The following is an 18,747-nucleotide window of genomic DNA, read 5'->3' as shown; positions in this document are numbered from 1 at the left end:
CCAAGGTCCCATATTCCCTTTAAATTACCTCTTGGGAACAGAAATACCTTGCACTAGTATCTGAAGCAAACTAAGTTTTTAGGTAGCCTTTTAAGGAAATGCAACATATTAGAGACCCTCTAGACATGAGGAATGCACCCCTAACCACTGGCATTAATGCCAGTCTCCCTGTAATCTTAGCACCTTGCTCACCCCTGCTTCAGTCCATCCCATAGCAGGGCACAAAACTGTTCAAAATGATAAAGTCTTTTAATTGGATAGAAACATATTAGAGAAAGCATTAGCTGCAAAGTGTGAGTATTTATTCAGAGCCAAGCCCTAGATGAGTGGTTAATGAACACTCAAGAGATCCCACGGTCTCTCTAAAAGAGAAGGAAGACCCACAGGCAGAAGAAGAAAGGCTTCATTCACGAAGGCCATGTCAGCCATCCCAGAGTCTGAGTAGGGTCCACTGGGATTCCCATGCTGAACAGGCATTTCAGAGTTTAGTCTTCCATTGAATATCCCAGCAAACAGGAAGGAAGTGTGGGAATTACTATCCAAGTAAGATCCACTGGGTTTGTATACCCATGAGTGGAAAGGAGCTTCAACATGAAGAAAAAATTCTTCGGAACTAACGAGAGAGAAGATGGAAATTCTGTTTTGGAATTTTACCTGAGTAACCAAAATTTAAATTGATACTAATAGAACAGCTCCATAGTCTGCATAATCTTAAATATAGATTCATAATACTTAGAACTAGAAGTCTTTCAATTCTTCAGTTTTCTCATTTAACAGATATGGAAACTAAAGTCCAGAAGCAACTTACTTGAGGTCCAAACAAAGTCACAAAAATAATATTCAGATCCATATGTTTAAAAGCATTGTCTCTTCTGCTAGACCTCAAAAGTCAATTGTATCTGGGTTTTATTATAATTGGTTTTTAAACATTCTTAACTAGATTTAAGGCTAACTGTATCTGGCTTAGACTTATTGGAATGGTTTATAATGCCTAAACATGGATTAGAAGGACCCTCCCACCTCCCCTCAAAGAATGTCCTGGTGTGCTTGCTCCAGGTTGAGACAAAAAAATAGCCAGGAATAATCCACAAATCTAGAATTTAACATTCTTAGAATTTTCTGAAGATCTTTTGAGCCTCGTAAAGAATTCAGCTGTTTAACCAGCCTTCTTCTTAGTAACTTACTTCAGAAAGAGATGTCCCTTGGGTATGGTATGGTAGATATAGTATAGTATAGATATGGTAGACACAGGGCCAGATTCAAAGAAGATCTGACTGACCATGAGTGACATATTTAACATCCCATTCTTATAGAGAAGAGACAATTCTATTCTGGTAGAGGAATTTTCCTTTTTCCAATGAATTCAAACATCTAGCTTCTATCCCTTCTGTATCTAATTACAACCTATTAATCAGCCAGACTTGACAAGTACCTAATAAGTCTCAGGCACAGTGTAAGTTGCTAGGAATATAAAGATCAACAATAAATAAAGAAAATCATCCGTGCCCTCAAGGAGCTTATTTTGTTTCAGGGGAAACAATATGGACACATATAAGAATATAGAGAATTCACATAAGATACTTAAGGAAACTACAAGGCTAATCACAACCTACCTAGGATTCAGGCTCCCCACGGAAATTATAAGTTTACTAAAGCATAAATGTGAAGAAATTTTTAGTGTTCTTTACAAGAGCATTCTGAGTTTATATTTAACCCAGGCTCAGTGGTACAGGAAACAAAGACTGGGTGACAAATTACTGAAATCTAACATCAAAGGCCAACCATATAGAACCAGTCCTGCCACCTGGACTCATTGTCTGAACAGCCATCTGAGGACTTACACTTAGTGCCCAGGAAACATCTGACCAGAGGTGAGGCACTGAGTCTACTTTGCTGTCACCTCTCAGGGCTGGCTGACCAGAAACTGGGTGGAGGAAGTTCCACTTTCACTGGGAGTCCGTGTCCAACAAATTCCAAGGCCCTAGATCATTGTTGGATAGAGTTTAGATCCTTAGAAATCATCTGGTCCAGGGACAGCCAGGTGGTATGGTGGATAGAGCATCAGGCTTGGAGTCAGGAAGACTCCAGCCTTAGACACTTACTAGCTATATGACCTGGGCAAGTTACTTAGTTCCTATTTGCCTCAGTTCCTCATCTGTAAAATGGAATACATGGAAGAAGAAAATAACAAAGCACTCCAGTATCTTTGTCAAGAAAATCTGGTGGACCATCCACGGAGTCACAGAGAATCAGACATGATTAAAAAACACAAACAGTCTAGATCCTGCATCTTACATAGAAGGAAACCAAGGACCACAAAGAATAAATAATTTGTCCAAAGTCAGGAGGAGGAGTAAACAGCAGAATGTTCCTGCTTCTAAACCTAGGACTCCTTCTACAATACAATGTTATCATCTCACAAAATATATATATAGCTTTTGGAGACAGATAAGACCAATGGTGACACACTAGAGAGAGTGATGGCTGGAATCAAGAAGACCTGAGTTCAAATGTGACCTCAGACATTTAATGGTTGTGTGACCCTGCTAATGTCACTTAATCTCTCCAAGACTTGGTTTTCTCATTTGGGAAGTGGTGATAATGATAGCTCCCAAGATTATTAGAAAGATCAAAAGAGATATTTGTAAAGTGTTTTGTGAATGTCAAACACAATATAAATGTTAGTTATATCAATATTGTAGTGTTGTGGTTGTTATTATTATTATTTTCCTTCATACTCTTATATCTCAAAGTACCAAAGATACAAGTTTGTAGTCCTATGTCAGATTAAGACCCCCATTTGCTCCTAGTTGAGACCCAAGATTATAGTTCCCAACTAAAAGCAATCTTTTAAACATCCTTTTCAAGGAAAGTGATCTATCTGATCTATGAAATTGTCCAGTGATCAATTCCAACTACACTGAGCAGAAAAAGCTTACAATCGATTGAAGCTACACGAGCAGATAGACCAGAAGTCTAGAAAGAGGAAAATATCACCATTTAAAAATAAATAAATAAATATAAGAGGAATTCACTCATTCAGTCAGCAAGCAGTTATTAAATTACTGTGCCAAGGACTTTGCTAAGCACTGAGAATACAAAGCCAAAAACAAATTAGTCTCTATCATCAAAGAGCTTACATCCTATTGGGAGTAAATAAACAAACAAAATATAAATATAATACAAAAAATACTATATACAGGTATACACACAAAGAAAATATTAACAGAATCCAAAAAATTCCATATATATACATATATATGTATTATGTATACATATATATGTATATGTGTACACACAAAAAGAGAGACAAAGAGAGAAAGAGAGAGACAGATACATAAATTCACACATACAAAGTAATTGAGGGGAGGAGGATACCAAGATCTCATGACAGAGAGTCTTTGATCTACATGTAAAGTACTTAGGGATGCTAGGAAGGATTACATTCTAGGCCAGTGGAATGCCTATGCAAAGGCAAGACTTGATGTGGGAAGTTATAAACAAGCAAGAACAGTTAAATCTGGCACAAACAGAATGTGTGCAAGAAAGAGAACAATAATGTGTAATAGACACTACAAAGTAGGCTGTTTGACAGACTGTTAATTTAGCCTTTGAAATGGCATGGGATCTCTCAGACCTGTGGAGGAAGAAGGAATTTGTGACCAAAGAAGAACTAGAGATCATTCTTGATCACAAAACAAATCATTTTTGTGATCAAGAATAATCTCTAGTTCTTCTTAATATTATCATTTTTATAATATTAAGTTAATAAGTTTTTGTACAAACAAAACTAATACAGACAAGATTAGAAGAGATGCAATAAGCTGGGAAAACATTTTTATAATCAAAGATTCTGAGAAAAGCCTCATTTCCAAAATATATAGAGAACTGACACAAATTTATAAGAAATCAAGCCAATTGATAAATGATCAAAGTATACAAACAGACAATTTTCAGATAAGGAAATCAAAATTATTTCTAGTTATATGAAAAGGTGCTCCAAATCATTATTGATCAGAGAAATGCAAATTAAGACAACTCTGAGATATCATTACACACCTGTCAGATTGGCTAGAATGACAGGGAAAGATAATGTGGAATGTTGGAGGGGATGTGGGAAAACTGGGATACTGATACATTGTTGGTGGAGTTGTGAACTGATCCAACCATTCTGGAGAGCAATCAAAAGGCTATCAAATTGTGCATACTCTTTGACCCAGCACTGTTACTACTGGGCTTATATCCCAAAGAGATCTTAAAGGAGGGAAATGGGACCCACATGTGCAAAAATATTTGTGGCAGCCATTTTTGTAGTGGCTAGAAACTGGAAATTGAATGGATACCCATTTATTGGAGAATGGCTGGATAAACTGTGGCATACGAATGTTATGGAATATTACTGTTCTGTAAGAAATGACCAGCAGGATGATTTCATAGAGGCCTGGAGAGACTTACATGAACTGATTCTAAGTGAAATGAGCAGAACCAAGAGATCATTATACACAGCAACAACAATGCTATATGATGATCAATCCTGATGGATGTAGCTCTCTTCAACAATAAGATGATCGAAACCAGTTCCAATTGTTCAGTAATGAAGAGAACCAGCTACATTCAGCGAAAGAACTATGGGAAATGAGTGTGGACCACAACATATCATTTTCACTCTTTCTGTTATTTTTTGCTTGCATTTTTGTTTTCCTTCTCAGGTTTTTTTTTTCTTTCTAGATCCTATTTTTCTTGTGCAGCAAGATAATTGTATAGATATGTATACATATATTGGATTTAATATATAATTTAACATATTTAACATGTATTGGATTACCTGTCATCTAGGGGAGGGGGTGGGGAAAGGAGGGGAAAATTTGGAAAAAAAGGTTTTGCAAGGGTCAATGTTGAAAAAATTACCCATGCATATGTTTTGTAAATAAAAAGATATAACAATAAAGAAATTTTTTAAATAAAACTCAAATATAATTTTTTTCTGGAAAAAAAAAAGAAATGGCATGGGATCTTTGATAATCTTATAGATGGAGATACTTAGAAACTACAAACTGGTAAGGCAAATTTTGAGAAAAAAAAGTAATAAAAATGTAATTGGACTCAAAGTCAGGAGAAATCTGATTTCAAATCCTACCTTCCAACATTTAAGCTTTGCAGTCAATGGAACATTACTTAATCTTTGTGAGGTCTTTTTTTTTTTCCAACTACAAAATAAGGAGAATACCTACAGTCACAGAGTTTTGTGAGCCTAAAGTATAATGTATGTAAAGGATACTACAAACAGAGGTAACTAAATAGTACAGTGGATAGAGCACAACCCTGGCTTCAGGAGGACCCCAGTTCAAACTTGGCCTCAGACACTTAACGCTAACTAGCTGTGTGACCCTGGGCAAGTCACATAACTCCAAATGCCTTGGGGGAAAAAAGTAAGCTGCAAACCTTTTTATCTAGCAAAAAATGTAAAATAGATAAATAAAGAAATTATATTTAGAAAAAAGAAATAGGTGATCACTAGTACAAGGGTTTACTATGAAATTATAACGTCAAATTAAGTTCATTTCCTGTTTTGATAAGACTGATTAGATGTCAGATGCCTTAAAATCAAGATTTATTACATTTCTTCTTAATTCTCAATATCCCAGAATCACAAAATCTCAAAGTTGGATGATACCTTGGACCTGAGAGGCCACCTAATCTAATACACACCTCAACAAGAATCTGTTATACACACTCCAGATAAAGATGTTTTTGCTAGAAGACATATATTCTTCTAGCAAGCAAACTAAATATGACCTTTTACAGCTTTTAATTATCTCTCCTAGTTTTGCCCTTTATGATTAAACAGTATAATGTGCATTTAATCCATTTTCTATGTGACAGCCTTTAGATACTTGAAAACAACTATCAGCTTCTTCTCAAAAAAGTCTTTTCTCCAGAGTAAACATCCTTGGCTGCCTCAAACAACCCTCATTTAGCATGATGATGATATAATCTTTGATAGGATTTCCACCTTGTTAACTTCCTTTCTAAAACATGGAGTCTGGAAGTGGAGGCAATACTCTAGATGAGAAATTATCACAGAAAGTGACACTTTTTTCTCCCTAGTCTTATACATCATCATCCCTTTTAGTGAAATTTAAGGTCATATCAGCTTTTTCTTACTTCAATCTTTCCTCATTTGTGTGAGGAACACAGGCAAGATGATAGTACAATTAGATGAAGTCAGAATCAGTTAAACAACTATACCAGAAGAATGTTTATTTAATTTCTGTGTTCCAAGAAGAGCCTTATTCTATTCAATATTTTTATCAGGGACTCAGATGAAAACATGCTTACCAAATTCACTGATAACATAAAGTTTTATAGAAAAATCAGAGAGAATCAGGACAATTTTTTGATAGACTAGAATACTGGAGCAAAATAAATTACATTTGATTCCTCTTAAGTTACACAAATTCTCTATTTTGCTTTTAAAACATCAAATGTACAAATACAAGATAGGAAAAACCTGGTTTGAAAGAAATTAATATGAAAAGGCTTTGAGGGCTTTGGCTGGTCAAAAAAAATACTTACTAAAATACCTAGTGCAAGCTAGAGACTGCCTTAACAAAAGTACAGCATATAATCCTACTACATTTATTAGACTATATCTGGAATACTTTAGTCCAGTCCTAGCTCTAACACACAATAGTTAACGAATAGATAATCTACAGAAGAAAAGATTTGGCTCTGAACATCGTAGCAAAGCAGAACTCTACTCAAGATAAAGAAGAATTGCAATACTTGCTAGCCAGCATTCATAGAACACTCAAGTTTTGCAAAGTGCTCATGTGTTCTCACAACAATGTAGGTTGTTGTTATTACCTCCTTTCTACAGACAAGGAAACAGAAGCTAAATGATGTTAAATGACCAGCTCAGAGTTATACTGTAACTAACAGTCTGGGGTCAGAATTTGAACTCGGGTCTTGCCAACTCTAAGCCCAGCATTAGCTATCCAACAATGGATTTAGTCCAACAAAGTAAAGAAGCGCTTTATCTCTCAGATGTTCGAGAGGCAGCTCAAAAACCCTTTGTTAGGAACAGAACAGAGGAGATTCCTGAATGGGTAGAATGTTGGACATGATCATTTCTCAAAGAACCTTTCCTCTTCAATACTCTTATAATTCAACGAGGTCCATCTCCAGCAATACCTAGTTCTGAGGACTCTATTGTCAATCACCAAAATTAAAATCTTTCAATTGTTCCTCTCGAAGAGTTCATCTAGGGGACATCACCAGCTGTGCTACTTTTGTCCTGCCATTGAGCTTCAATGACTCAGGAAAAGAGACTAAGGCTGATGGACTTTGCACAGCTCTGCTTCATTTCAATCCAATTCACTCAAAAGTCAAGACATCATCCCGGGATGTCATTGGTTCTCTTGCAAGAAGGAAGGCTGAACAAAAACAACATGGCAACACAAGAGCCTGCAGGGATGGAAACTAATCGTGTCTGTGAAGATGCTTAGTCATTTGTGACTCCGGGTATTTCCTTTCATCCCTTAGAGCCAATCTACTGTTCTTACATGGCATTTTTAATTTTTATAACTTCTTTTCTGTTGCTCCTAAAACAAAAGGCCCCAGGTCTATTTCTTCTCCCTCTCTATAGCTAGATCTTCCTGAGAGAGATTAAGAAATGCTTCAGTGCACATATTTTGAAGCCTTATTTCTCAAGCCAACTCTTAGCCATAATTCAGTTTAACAGCTGCTCAACAGGTAGATAATCTAACAAACAGATCACTTGCCATATTCAGGGTAGATCATCCAAAGTCAGTCCTGTGAGGGCTTCAGATTTAAGGGGGCTTGCTTTAAAATGACAATATTTAGGATCGGGGAGGGGGGGAAGGAGAGGGGAAGGGAGAAGGCTCTCATCTAGGTTTTATAACCAATATTATAGAAATAGAAAATAGGAAAATTCTTTTAGAGATTCCAAGATATTATTGGTTTTTAGCTCCCAACAACATTCTTTTTCCCAAAGAATTACATCTAAAACTAAACAGTTCTTGCTTACAACTACTTTTTTTTGACAATTCATTTCTTGGATGAATTTTTTGGTCTCTTTTTCATCACAGTGTTAGATCCAGGCCATTCTACTCATGCCTCTGTCTGTATTGTTGCTCAGCCATTTTGGTCATTTCTAACTCTTCATGACCCTATTTGGGGTTTTCTTGGCAAAGGTACTGGAATAGTTTGTCATTTCCTTCTCCAGTTCATATTACAGATGAGGAAACTGAGGCAAACAGAATTAAGTGACTTATCCAGGATCATACAATTAAGTATCTGAGGTCAGAATTGAACTCAGGAAGATGACTCCTGACTCCAGGTCAGGTGCTATGCATTATGGCACTACTTATAGCTGACTTTCTGCCTTTATGCAGTCCCATCTCTGACGCATCCCAGACATTTATTCGGAGACATATCCCTCCTTTCTTCAGCTATCTCTGGGAATTGAGGCTCTTTCAATGCCATGTTTAACCATGCTGGAATTACTTGTATTATCAGGAAGTTCTTTCTTATATCTAACCTGACTTCCCCCTGCTATAATTACAACTCATTTCCTTTTTTTCAGGCTTTAGAACCAGAAAGAGAACAGCATGTACAACCTGCAACAGAATTACTCTGCATTGATATCTAGGCATTAATAAAAACCATCTACAGCCCTCTCTCCAGTCCTCTTATCTGCATTTATCTATATTGTTTGCCATATTTTTTCTTGTTATTTTCATAGTTTTCAGTGTTCAGGACTCTTAAAGTTATCCACAATTCTAAAAAGCTACGAAAGCAACAATAAAATGATGTCCAGGAGCCTGCACACACAGGACTGGCCCTAGTCAAAGCAATGAAAATATTGAAACCTAAATTCAGTATCACTATTCATCTGTCAATTTTCCCATCTTTCCCCTTCACCAGTCCATATTCCCAAATATCCAGGGCTCTGCCCATAGAATCTAGAATTAAAAGGTTGCTGAGCGTATTGCACTCAATGTTTTTATTTTTATAGAGGAGTAAAGTAAAATGCAGAGGTTTTGGCTTGGCCAATGTCACACAGAACACAGAAGAGCAAGAATTTAAACCCATATCCTCTGATTAAATCTCTATACTTTCTCCACTATACTGTAATAAATCTTTCAATTTTGCTCAGGCCATCACTGTCACAATGCAGCACAAAACAAAAATAGAAATAGAAAAGTATCTGGCATCAGAAGACTTGGGTTCAAATCACAGTTATTTACTTATTTGCATGACCTCAGGCAAATCACTATATCTCTCTGCTCAGTCTTGTCATCTATACACATATGTAAATCAGAACAATAAATAAAAGGTTCTTTCCAGTTCCAGATTATATGATGTTCTGTGAAGTCATTTCTAATTCTTCATGATCTTATTTGGGTTTTCTTGGCAAAGATACTAGTTTACTTCCTTCTCCAGCTCATTTTACAGATGAGGAAACTGAGACAAATGAAATTAAATGACTTATCCAGGATCATAACTTAATTATAAATGATATGTTTTTATCTATAAAAGCAGGTTGATGTGCTGCCCTTTTCAGAGGCATCTGCATTTTGGGAGAATATCTGGAGAAGGCAATACTTAAGGAAATTAATCCAGCTGATCATGCCATGCACTCCTTTAGTCTGCTACTGGGGATGCTGAAGCTGATGGATTTCTTGGAATTAAATAAAATAAAAGTAGGCTAATCATTTCTAAGTCTAGTGCCAATATGTTGTAATGGGTCGCCGGGCTAAGAGAAACAAAAAGATTCAAGTTTAGGGAAAAAAAAAGGCAAAAAAAAAAAAAAAAAAACCAGTAGTAGGAAAAGGAAAAAAGAAGGCAGGAAGGAAGGAAAGAGAGAAGGAGGGAAAAAGGAAGGAAGGGAGGGAGGAGGGAAGAAGGAATCCAATAGCACCCATGATATTCTGAGTAAGAGAATTCTGACAGATATATTCTCACGCATCTCAAATCACAGAATACAAGTAATTGTTCACTTGTCCTGGTCAAAATCTCCTATCTCTTTTCCTGGAGGTCAAGATTGCTTCCTCTTGTTCTCCAAGTTTTTAGTTAAGGGCAGCTAAGCAGCACAGTGGCTAGAGCATCACATCTAGAGTCAGGAGGTCCTGAATTCAACTATGACCTCACATATTTATAAATTATGTGACAGTTGAAGGCAACCTAAGAGCACACTGGTCACAGGAGCAAGTAAGCCTTAGAAAAAAAACAAATCTGCCCCAAAATTTATAAAACTCAAAAAAAATCCACATTTCCCCTCAAAAAAATCCTTGAACACCACAGGAAGAAACATATGTTACTACTGTAGTCTTTATATCTTATTGACTATTACTTTATTTTTAATTTAAGGGAATCAGATTTCGTGGATGTGGGTATTTCTTACATCAATACAAATCGAAACCTTTGGACCCTTCACATCCTTTGCTATTCCTGACATATATTTCAACAATTCCTTCATTGGGACCGACCCAGTGTGCTAAAACCTTTCTCTCATTTTACTAGTACCTTGAGCAGCAAGAATGGTACAGTGGGATCTTTTATGTATGTTATCTTATCCTTGCTCCATGACTGACTTACCTCCCTTTCCAGGTCTATACATCATCTATATCATGTTTATACCATTTTTCAAATGCACATTGCCATTAGTAACAAGTAACAATATTTATAGCATTATGAATATTTCATTACCCTTTGGATTTGTAATTTACACTTACAATTTCATTGCTTCTCATTTCCCATCATATTAATTCAATTTATGAAATACATATCCACTTTAAAACTCTTGACTGGCATTTTAAATACCTCACAATAGGTCTGATCATCTAATATAAAATTAACTTTCATCCTTATGGAAAATGAATGGATGCCCATCAATTGGAGAATGGTTGAGTAAATTGTGGCATATGAATGTTATGGAATATTATTGTTCTGTAAGACATGACCAGCAGGATGAATACAGAGAGGCCTGGCGAGACTTACATGAACTGATGCTAAGTGAAATAAACCAGGGAGATCATTATATACCTCAACAATGATACTGTTTGAGGATGTATTCTGATGGAAGTGGATCTCTTCGATAAAGAGAGCTAATTCAGTTTCAAATGATCAAGGATGGACAGAAGCAGCTACACCTAAAGAAAGAACACTGGGAAATAAATTTAAACTGCTTGCATTTCTGTTTTTCTTCTCGGGTTATTTTAACCTTCTGAATCCAATTCTCCCTGTGCAACAAGAGAACTGTTCGGTTCTGCACACATATATTGTATCTAGGATATACTGTAACCTATTTAACATGTAAAGGACTGCTTGCCATCTTGGGGAGGGGGTAGAGGGAGGGAGGGGAAAAATCGGAACAGAAGTGAGTGCAAAGGATAATGCTGTAAAAAAATTACCCAGGCATGGGTTCTGTCAATAAAAAGTTTAAAAAAAAAAAAAAAACTTTCATCCTTAAATTCAATCAAGTGATTATCCTCTTTATTTCCTATTCTACTTGGAACTATGTTGTCCTCTAGAATTAGGATGGTCGTCTCTTCTCTTCTCAATATTATTCATCCTTTAAGGTTCAGTTCAAATACCTCCTCCTGCAAGAAACATGAATTTGAATCCCAGTTCTGCCATTTATAACCTCTGTCACCTTGGACACAATTCACCTAGCTCAGTTTCTATATATCAATTCATCTATAAAATTATGTCACTTTAAATTCTAAAGCGATAAGCCTTTATTCTATTCTATATTCCCTATATCTACTCCTAGTCAAAACCACCTACATCTTTACTTTGAATACAATGAAGAACTTGACTATATAGTCAAGTCTCAAGAATTATCACATGGATCAGCTCAAGTTTCACCTACAAGAAACACTGTTCTGTCCATCAATATAGCCCTTTTACCACCTAGTGTAGAACCTGATTATAGATTACATTATTATTCTACGTGGTTCTATCTTGTCTCTGCAAACAGATGTGAGTTCCTCAGGTGAGGGGCTAGATTACATCTCTCCAGTATCCCACAGAGCCTCATTAAATGAGATATGAGTGCCGTAACTACTAACTGATGACTCCAAAGTCCTTCCTCCTCCCTTGCAGAATCCCTAGCCCACCTTCATTTCTCCAACACAAGTACCCAACTATGGGTTCAATTTACCTCTCCTCCCGTACGCGGGGGCTCAGGAACCGACTTGAATCATCCTCATGGCTGCTCTGCTGGCTGCTCTGCTGACTGCTGGAAAGACAGACAGGTAGACACAATCAGTGAGAAGCTCTGATCAGCTCTGGACACACCCGATGTAATCAGCAGATGGGAAAAAGGAAAAAAATTTAAATTCAACTCCCTCTGAATTTAGCCACCCAAGTCCAAAGGGGATAGTGGAATACTGATAGGCAGTGTTTAGCACTGTAGGCACTTCATAAATACTGACTGGCTTACTGACAGTGCATATGCTGAATGACATGGACCCAAAAGAAGTTCAATCCACCACACCTATCCTCCTGTCCTCTGCCTTTATGGTTTTGGGGAAAGGGTGCTATTCTGCTACACAAAGCAAGTATTCTCCAACTTTCCCAATACAAGATGCAGAATCATAATCCCTTTTTCTCTTCTCTCCTATACAGAAATGCACAATACTGGGTGTAGATCTCAGGTGATCCCAGGGCTAAAAAGAATAGAAGGGGCCATTGTGTGTATTTGTCTACATCCAACAAAGGTTATAGCTAACCCATTCTTAAATTAGTTAAGGACAAATGAGAAAAAAGATCTCTCCTACATTTAAAAATTTCTAAGAAATGCAATTTCTTTCTTTCTTTCTTTTTTTTTTTTTTTTTTTGCTAAGGTGATTGGAGTTAAGTGACTTGCCCAGGGTCACGCAGCTAGGACATGTTAAGTGTCTGAGGTCAGATTTCCTGACTTCAGGGCTGGTGCTCTATCCACTGTGCCACTTCTGCTCCAAGAAATGCAATTTCATAAACTCGTCTCCTCTCTTTAGCAAATCTTAAACTCACAAATGCTTCCAGATAATTTATTTGCAATTCTGTTACAATTAGATAATCTTTGAAGTTTCTTCCAATTCTAAATTTATTATCGTATGAACTCTCCAACTGGCCTTACTAAAAAATTAATTTCTTGCCAGTCTCATTATGAGAATTCACTGTATAATTGATAAAACTTACATTACTTGTTCCAAAGATAACATACAAACATCTAATAATCTCAGTAACATAATCCAATACCAGTAAAATACAGCACAGCTAATACCATTACAACAGAAGCATCTAGACAAAAAAAAAAAAAAAAAGATTTATCTCAGTGTCCTGGTAGATTAGCAATGGGGCTTACATTTGTGAAACTCAGCTAAATCCTTACAACACATTTTGAATAACATGCTTGGGTACCTATTTACTGTCAGGTCATATTTCATCAGAAAGGCAAGTGATTGTTTCAACACGGGTTAGAAAGTTTCAATTACGCTATCTTTTAAGCTGCATCCAAGTCCCTTCACTTCAAATATTTTATCCATTTCTATCAGAAAAAAATCTTCAGCTAGTGGATAAATAGAGCCTGGGCCTGGACTTCAAATTCAGTCTCAGACCCTGCCTGGGCTGGATGACCCTAGACAAGTCATTTAATCTCTCTAATCGCCCAACAAAATGAATCCACTGGAGAAGGAAACTCTTCCAATATCCTTGCCAAGAAATCCCAAATGGGATCACAAAAGGTTTGAAATGACTGAACAACAAAAATCAGAGAAAATTTACCTGAACTTATAAATCTACCTTCATAATAACACAAATATAATTCTAACAGTTTTGCTATTATTTCACCTTCCTCTTTCCTCTCCTCTATTTAAAGCATTTTTAAATCCCAATTTACTATTTTCTCATATTTCATCTCTAATCTTTGTAGAATTTTATAGCAGGATATTCATTTTCACAAAATTCCTCCATAAAAAATGGGCTGTAATCATTTACCTGTTCTATTTACCAAGCATCCACATTCAAGTGAGACTACAGAAAATCCCTTATTGTATAACTCCAAAGGACAAAAAGTTCCAACTTCACTTCACTGACCTCACATTATAAAGCTGAAAGATGATCAGACACTGGAGCACAAAGAGAAAAGCTAAATATATTATTGGGGTAAGATCCCAAGGATCTAACCTTAGCAACAAGGGTAGTGTTAGACTTGAAATTAGACCCAAAAAATCATATATTGTCCCTGAGTCTCAACTTAATCATCTCTAAATAGGAAGAATAATAGTTGCGATATCTACCTAAGAGGGTCCTTGTGAGACTGAAATGAGATAACAAATGTAAACTATTTTCCAAACCTTCTTACTATTGTGATTACTGACTGAATTAATGGCTACTTGAACTAATCAAAAAATCCAAGATTAATTTGAATGTTGTGATTTTGGTTTCTAAGGATGTGTGGTTAGACTCAGTTTGCTATTTTCCAGAAATATTCTTCTCTACCTCACTATTCTTAACTATGAGTCTGAGCTTTGCAGATAAAAATTAAGGAAAGCATATTTGGGGGATTTAAGGTAAACTCCTTAACCCACTAGATGTCAGTATTGGCTTCCAAACTGGGGCTAGAAACCTAACCTGTACAACAGAAACTATAGTCATTAGAAATACAAAGGTTTTATTTAAACATAAACCCTCCTAGATTACTTTCTGCGCCATCCATCTACTTAGAAAATAATGTTTCCTGATAATAGCAATTAATTATCTTTTTCCTAACAGTTATAAATCAAATTCTAAATAATAGAACTACAGAGGAAAAAAAAAGAGAAAGAATGAAAGAGAGGAAGGAAGGAAGGAAGGAAGGAAGGAAGGAAGGAAGGAAGGAAGGAAGGAAGGAAGGAAGGAAGGAAGGAAGGAAGGAAGGGAGGGAGGAAGGAAGGAAGGAAGGAAGGGAGGGAGGGAGGGAGGGAGGGAGGGAGGGAGGGAGGGAGGGAGGAAGGAAGGAAGGGAGCGAGGGAGGGAGGAAGGAAGGAAGGGAGAGAGGGAGAGAGGGAAGGAGGGAGGGAGAGAGGGAGGGAGGGAGGGAGAAGGGGAGGGAGAGAGGGGGGAGGGGGGGAAGGAGGGGGTAGGGAGGAAGGAAGGGAGGAAGGAAGGAAAGAAGGAAGAGAGAGAGGAAGGAAGGAAGGAAGGAAGGAAGGAAGGAAGGAAGGAAGGAAGGGAGAGAGGAAGGGAGGGAGGGAGGGAGGGAGGGAGGAAGGAAGGAAAGAAGGAAGGGAGGGAGGAGGGAGGGAGGGAGGGAGAGAGTGAAGGGAGAGGGAGGGGAGAGGAAGGGGAGGGGAGAGGAGGGGAGGAAGGGAACAGAAGAAGGAGAGGGAGGGAAGAGGTAGGGAGGGGGGGAGAGGAGGGAGGGAAGGAAGGAAGGAGGGAGGGAGGGAAGGAAGGAAGGAGGGAGAGAGGGAGGGAAGGAACAGAAGAAGGGGAGGGAGGGAGGGAGGAAAGGGAGGAACAGGATTTATTGAGTACTTGCTGTGTGCCAAGCACTGTGCTTGGGGATACTAATACAAGCATGCTAACAATCCTTGCTCTCAAGAAGCTTACTTTCTAATGCAGGAAGACAACACAAAAAGGAGAGTTAAAAAGAAAGAAACAAGGATATGGTGAGAAGACGGCCTGATTTTAATTAACATCATTTATGTAGTGTTTTAAAGTTTGCAAAAACTCATTATATATATTCTCCCTCCTTTTTTCTTCAAAACAACTTTTAAGAAGCATCATAGTATAGTGTACAGCTATCCTGCCTCAGAGTCAGGAAGAGCATGGGTCAAGTCCATCTAGACACATACTGGTATATCTGTCTAGGTGAGTGACTGAACTTTATAATGCTTTTAAGCCAGTGGTGTCAAACTCGAATAAGACAGTGTCAATAGAGAACTGGTCTTAGAGTCGAGAAGATCCAAATTCAAATCCAACTGTATTTGATACAGTTACTTGACTGGATGACTCTGGACAAGTCACCCATAATTATCTTGACAAAGCAAAAAACTAAAAATAAAAAATAAAAGCTTCTAATAGAAATGGATACTTGGAGACGGCATATTGATTTTTGAAAATCATTCATTTAAAAAATTAATATTAACAAAATAAACCAAAACACCAACTATACAAATAAACATTTCCTAATTACATTCTAATGTGATTTATTTGACATGTCTGTTCTAAGCAATTCTCTAGGACTCTATGAACCAGAGGGAAAAGTTTCTGGTATCTATAAAATCACAGGTCTAAGTCCTCCCTATCTAATAATTCTGTGAAGTAGGCATATAATATTAATCCCATTTCACAGGTTAAGAAAATAAATTCTGGAAAATGAAAAAACTTGCAAATGTCATGACAGTTAATCAATAGTAATGAGAATTCAACTCAAGATCTACACTGACTCCAAATAGAATGTTCCCTCTACAACCATATCACCTTTCTGGAAAATACATAAAAACCAGAAACACAAAGAGTCATGGGGATTTTTCCTAATAAGGATCCCTAGAACTCTGTGGTATTTTGTAAATACCATTACCTTTTAGTAAATAAGCTTTTTTAACCACTTACTCAGTACTAAGCCCTCCAGATACCAAAAACATAAAAACTCCCTGCCTTCAAGGAGCTTACATTTTAATAAAGAAGACAAACTTCAAATAATTATACAAACTATATATAGGATAAACTGGAAATAATCACACTAGGAAGGCAGAAACATTTAGGAACAGGGAAGAAAGACTTCTTTCAGAAGGTAGGATTTTAGTTAAGACTCAAAGAAGTATGGAAAATTTGTAGTTGGAAGTGAGAATGTAGAATGTTCTGAGTAGGGGGGTAATTACTGAAAATGAACAGATCTGGTAGATGGGGTGAACTATTCAAGGAATAGCAAGGCCAGTCCCACTAGATAACAAGAGTACAAGGAAGAGAGGAAAGTATAAGACAGAAATGTAGGAATGGGTGAAGTTAAAAACCAAAACAGGATTTTATTTTTGATCCTGGAGATAATGAAGTCACTGAAATCTAACTAGGTAGGAGGTTTGTTAAGATCCCTTTGGGTAGAGGATGGTTTATTAAATGTGGTTAGACAAAACAGTCCTCCGACTAGAGTATAATAAATAGAACCATAGGTCCTATCTCCATGATGTCAGACACTCCCCTTCCCTCCACTGTTTCTTGGTTCAGGCCATCCCAAGGAAACCATCTGCGCGGTGGGGCAGCCCCACGGCCCTTCCCGACAGACTTCTCCTACCACCCCATGGCCTGGTACCTTACCTGAGGTTCTATGACAAATCAGTCCCCTGACATCACTGTGGAAAAAACAAAACCCCACACCAGGCCCTGAGAAGAAAAGTAGGTAATGTCAGCCCCAAGGGCAGACTCCTGGCAAGATTAGACTGTCTCTTTTTTTTTTTTTTTTTTTTTTGGGGGGGGGGGTAAGAGATAAAGCCTGAAAGAGGATGATGCCTTGGAGCCAGGCCTGTGGAGGGCCAAGCAGTGATGAAAGGCACTATTAATGGGCCTTAGGAGGAAATTCCAAAGGAACCAACAGGATTTAAGCTGCAGACCGGATGACTACAGAAAGGCTTAACACAGATATCAGGGACTGTCATGTGTAAGAGGTTCTGCAGTTCAGGACGGGATAGCAAGAGGGATTTAAGTTAGATGGGAGGAAGAAAGGGGTGACTTAAATGGGCTATAAGGTAGTGAATGGAAGGTTAGGAAATCGCTTCCTAGAGAAAACCTACCTTACTTATCCTATATTCACAAAGTAGTCCCAAGAGAAATGAAGCTCAAGGAAACACTGCATAGCTTTGTTCTTCCCCAGCTTGCAGGGGATCAGAACCAAAATACCCATAGAGATAGGTGGGTAAATATTTAACAAGTGGCTCTTGAACACAAAGCAGGCACACACAATTATTAACATTTTCTCCAGCACTTTCCTTTTTTTTAATAGTATTTTTTCTAGTTACATATTAAAGGCAGTTTTTAATATTTATTTTTTATTAAAGCTTTTTATTTTTCAAAATATATACGTGGACAATTTTTCAACCTTAGTCCTTGAAAAACCTTGTGTTCCAATTTTTCCCCCCATTCCCTCATACCTTCCCCTAGATGACAAGTAGTCCAATATATGTTAAACATAACATTCACTTTAAAGAAAATTTTGTTCAAATTTTCTCCCTTCTTCCCTTCCTAAGATGGTACTTAAGCAATGTGATATAGATTATGTACATTCTTCAGCATTTTCTTAAGTCAACAACATAATAAAGCAAGCCCTGATTTGGAGGTTTGTCTATTTCCAAATTATAACAATAGATTCAAAAGGAATTGGTTCCAGCACCCTTTGCCAATATCAATAACTACCCAAAGAATTAGAAAAAGACCTTGTAATCTTACCAGAGAATCAGAGAAAATCATTGATAAAACAGTCAGAGTCCAAAAAGGCTACTCAAGTCTTTTCCTCATTTAAAGATCAACTCACAGGCCACCAACCTTCTTCTACTACAGTAATGACCACTTTCTCCCTAAGACTCATACATTTTTTTGTTTGGCAACTCTCTTTCATATTCACTGATTTTGACTATTATCGTTGACTATATTGTTGAATTTGTTTTTACCATGTTTAACATATATTGGATTACTAGCCATCTAGGAGAGAGGGAAGGGGCAGGGAGGGAAAATTTGGAACATAAGGTTTTGTAAGAG

General features: G+C 37.2%; 1 protein-coding gene across 4 annotated transcripts in view; it reads right to left on the bottom strand.

The window, feature by feature from the left end:
• Nucleotides 1-18,747, bottom strand: part of GRAMD1B (GRAM domain containing 1B) — a 227,160-nt gene that overhangs the window by 170,540 nt on the left and 37,873 nt on the right. For all 4 annotated transcript variants that reach the window (XM_051985863.1, XM_051985865.1, XM_051985864.1 and 1 more), the window contains exon 2: nucleotides 12,191-12,268. In XM_051985863.1, coding sequence (XP_051841823.1) covers nucleotides 12,191-12,268 — 78 coding nt within the window. The remainder of the gene's footprint in view (nucleotides 1-12,190; nucleotides 12,269-18,747) is intronic.

The sequence above is a fragment of the Antechinus flavipes genome, chromosome 3 (genome assembly GCF_016432865.1).
Source record: "Antechinus flavipes isolate AdamAnt ecotype Samford, QLD, Australia chromosome 3, AdamAnt_v2, whole genome shotgun sequence".
In the NCBI taxonomy this organism is placed as follows: domain Eukaryota; kingdom Metazoa; phylum Chordata; class Mammalia; order Dasyuromorphia; family Dasyuridae; genus Antechinus; species Antechinus flavipes.
Note: the sequence above shows the minus strand (reverse complement) of the source record. Positions and strands in the feature narration are given on the sequence as shown.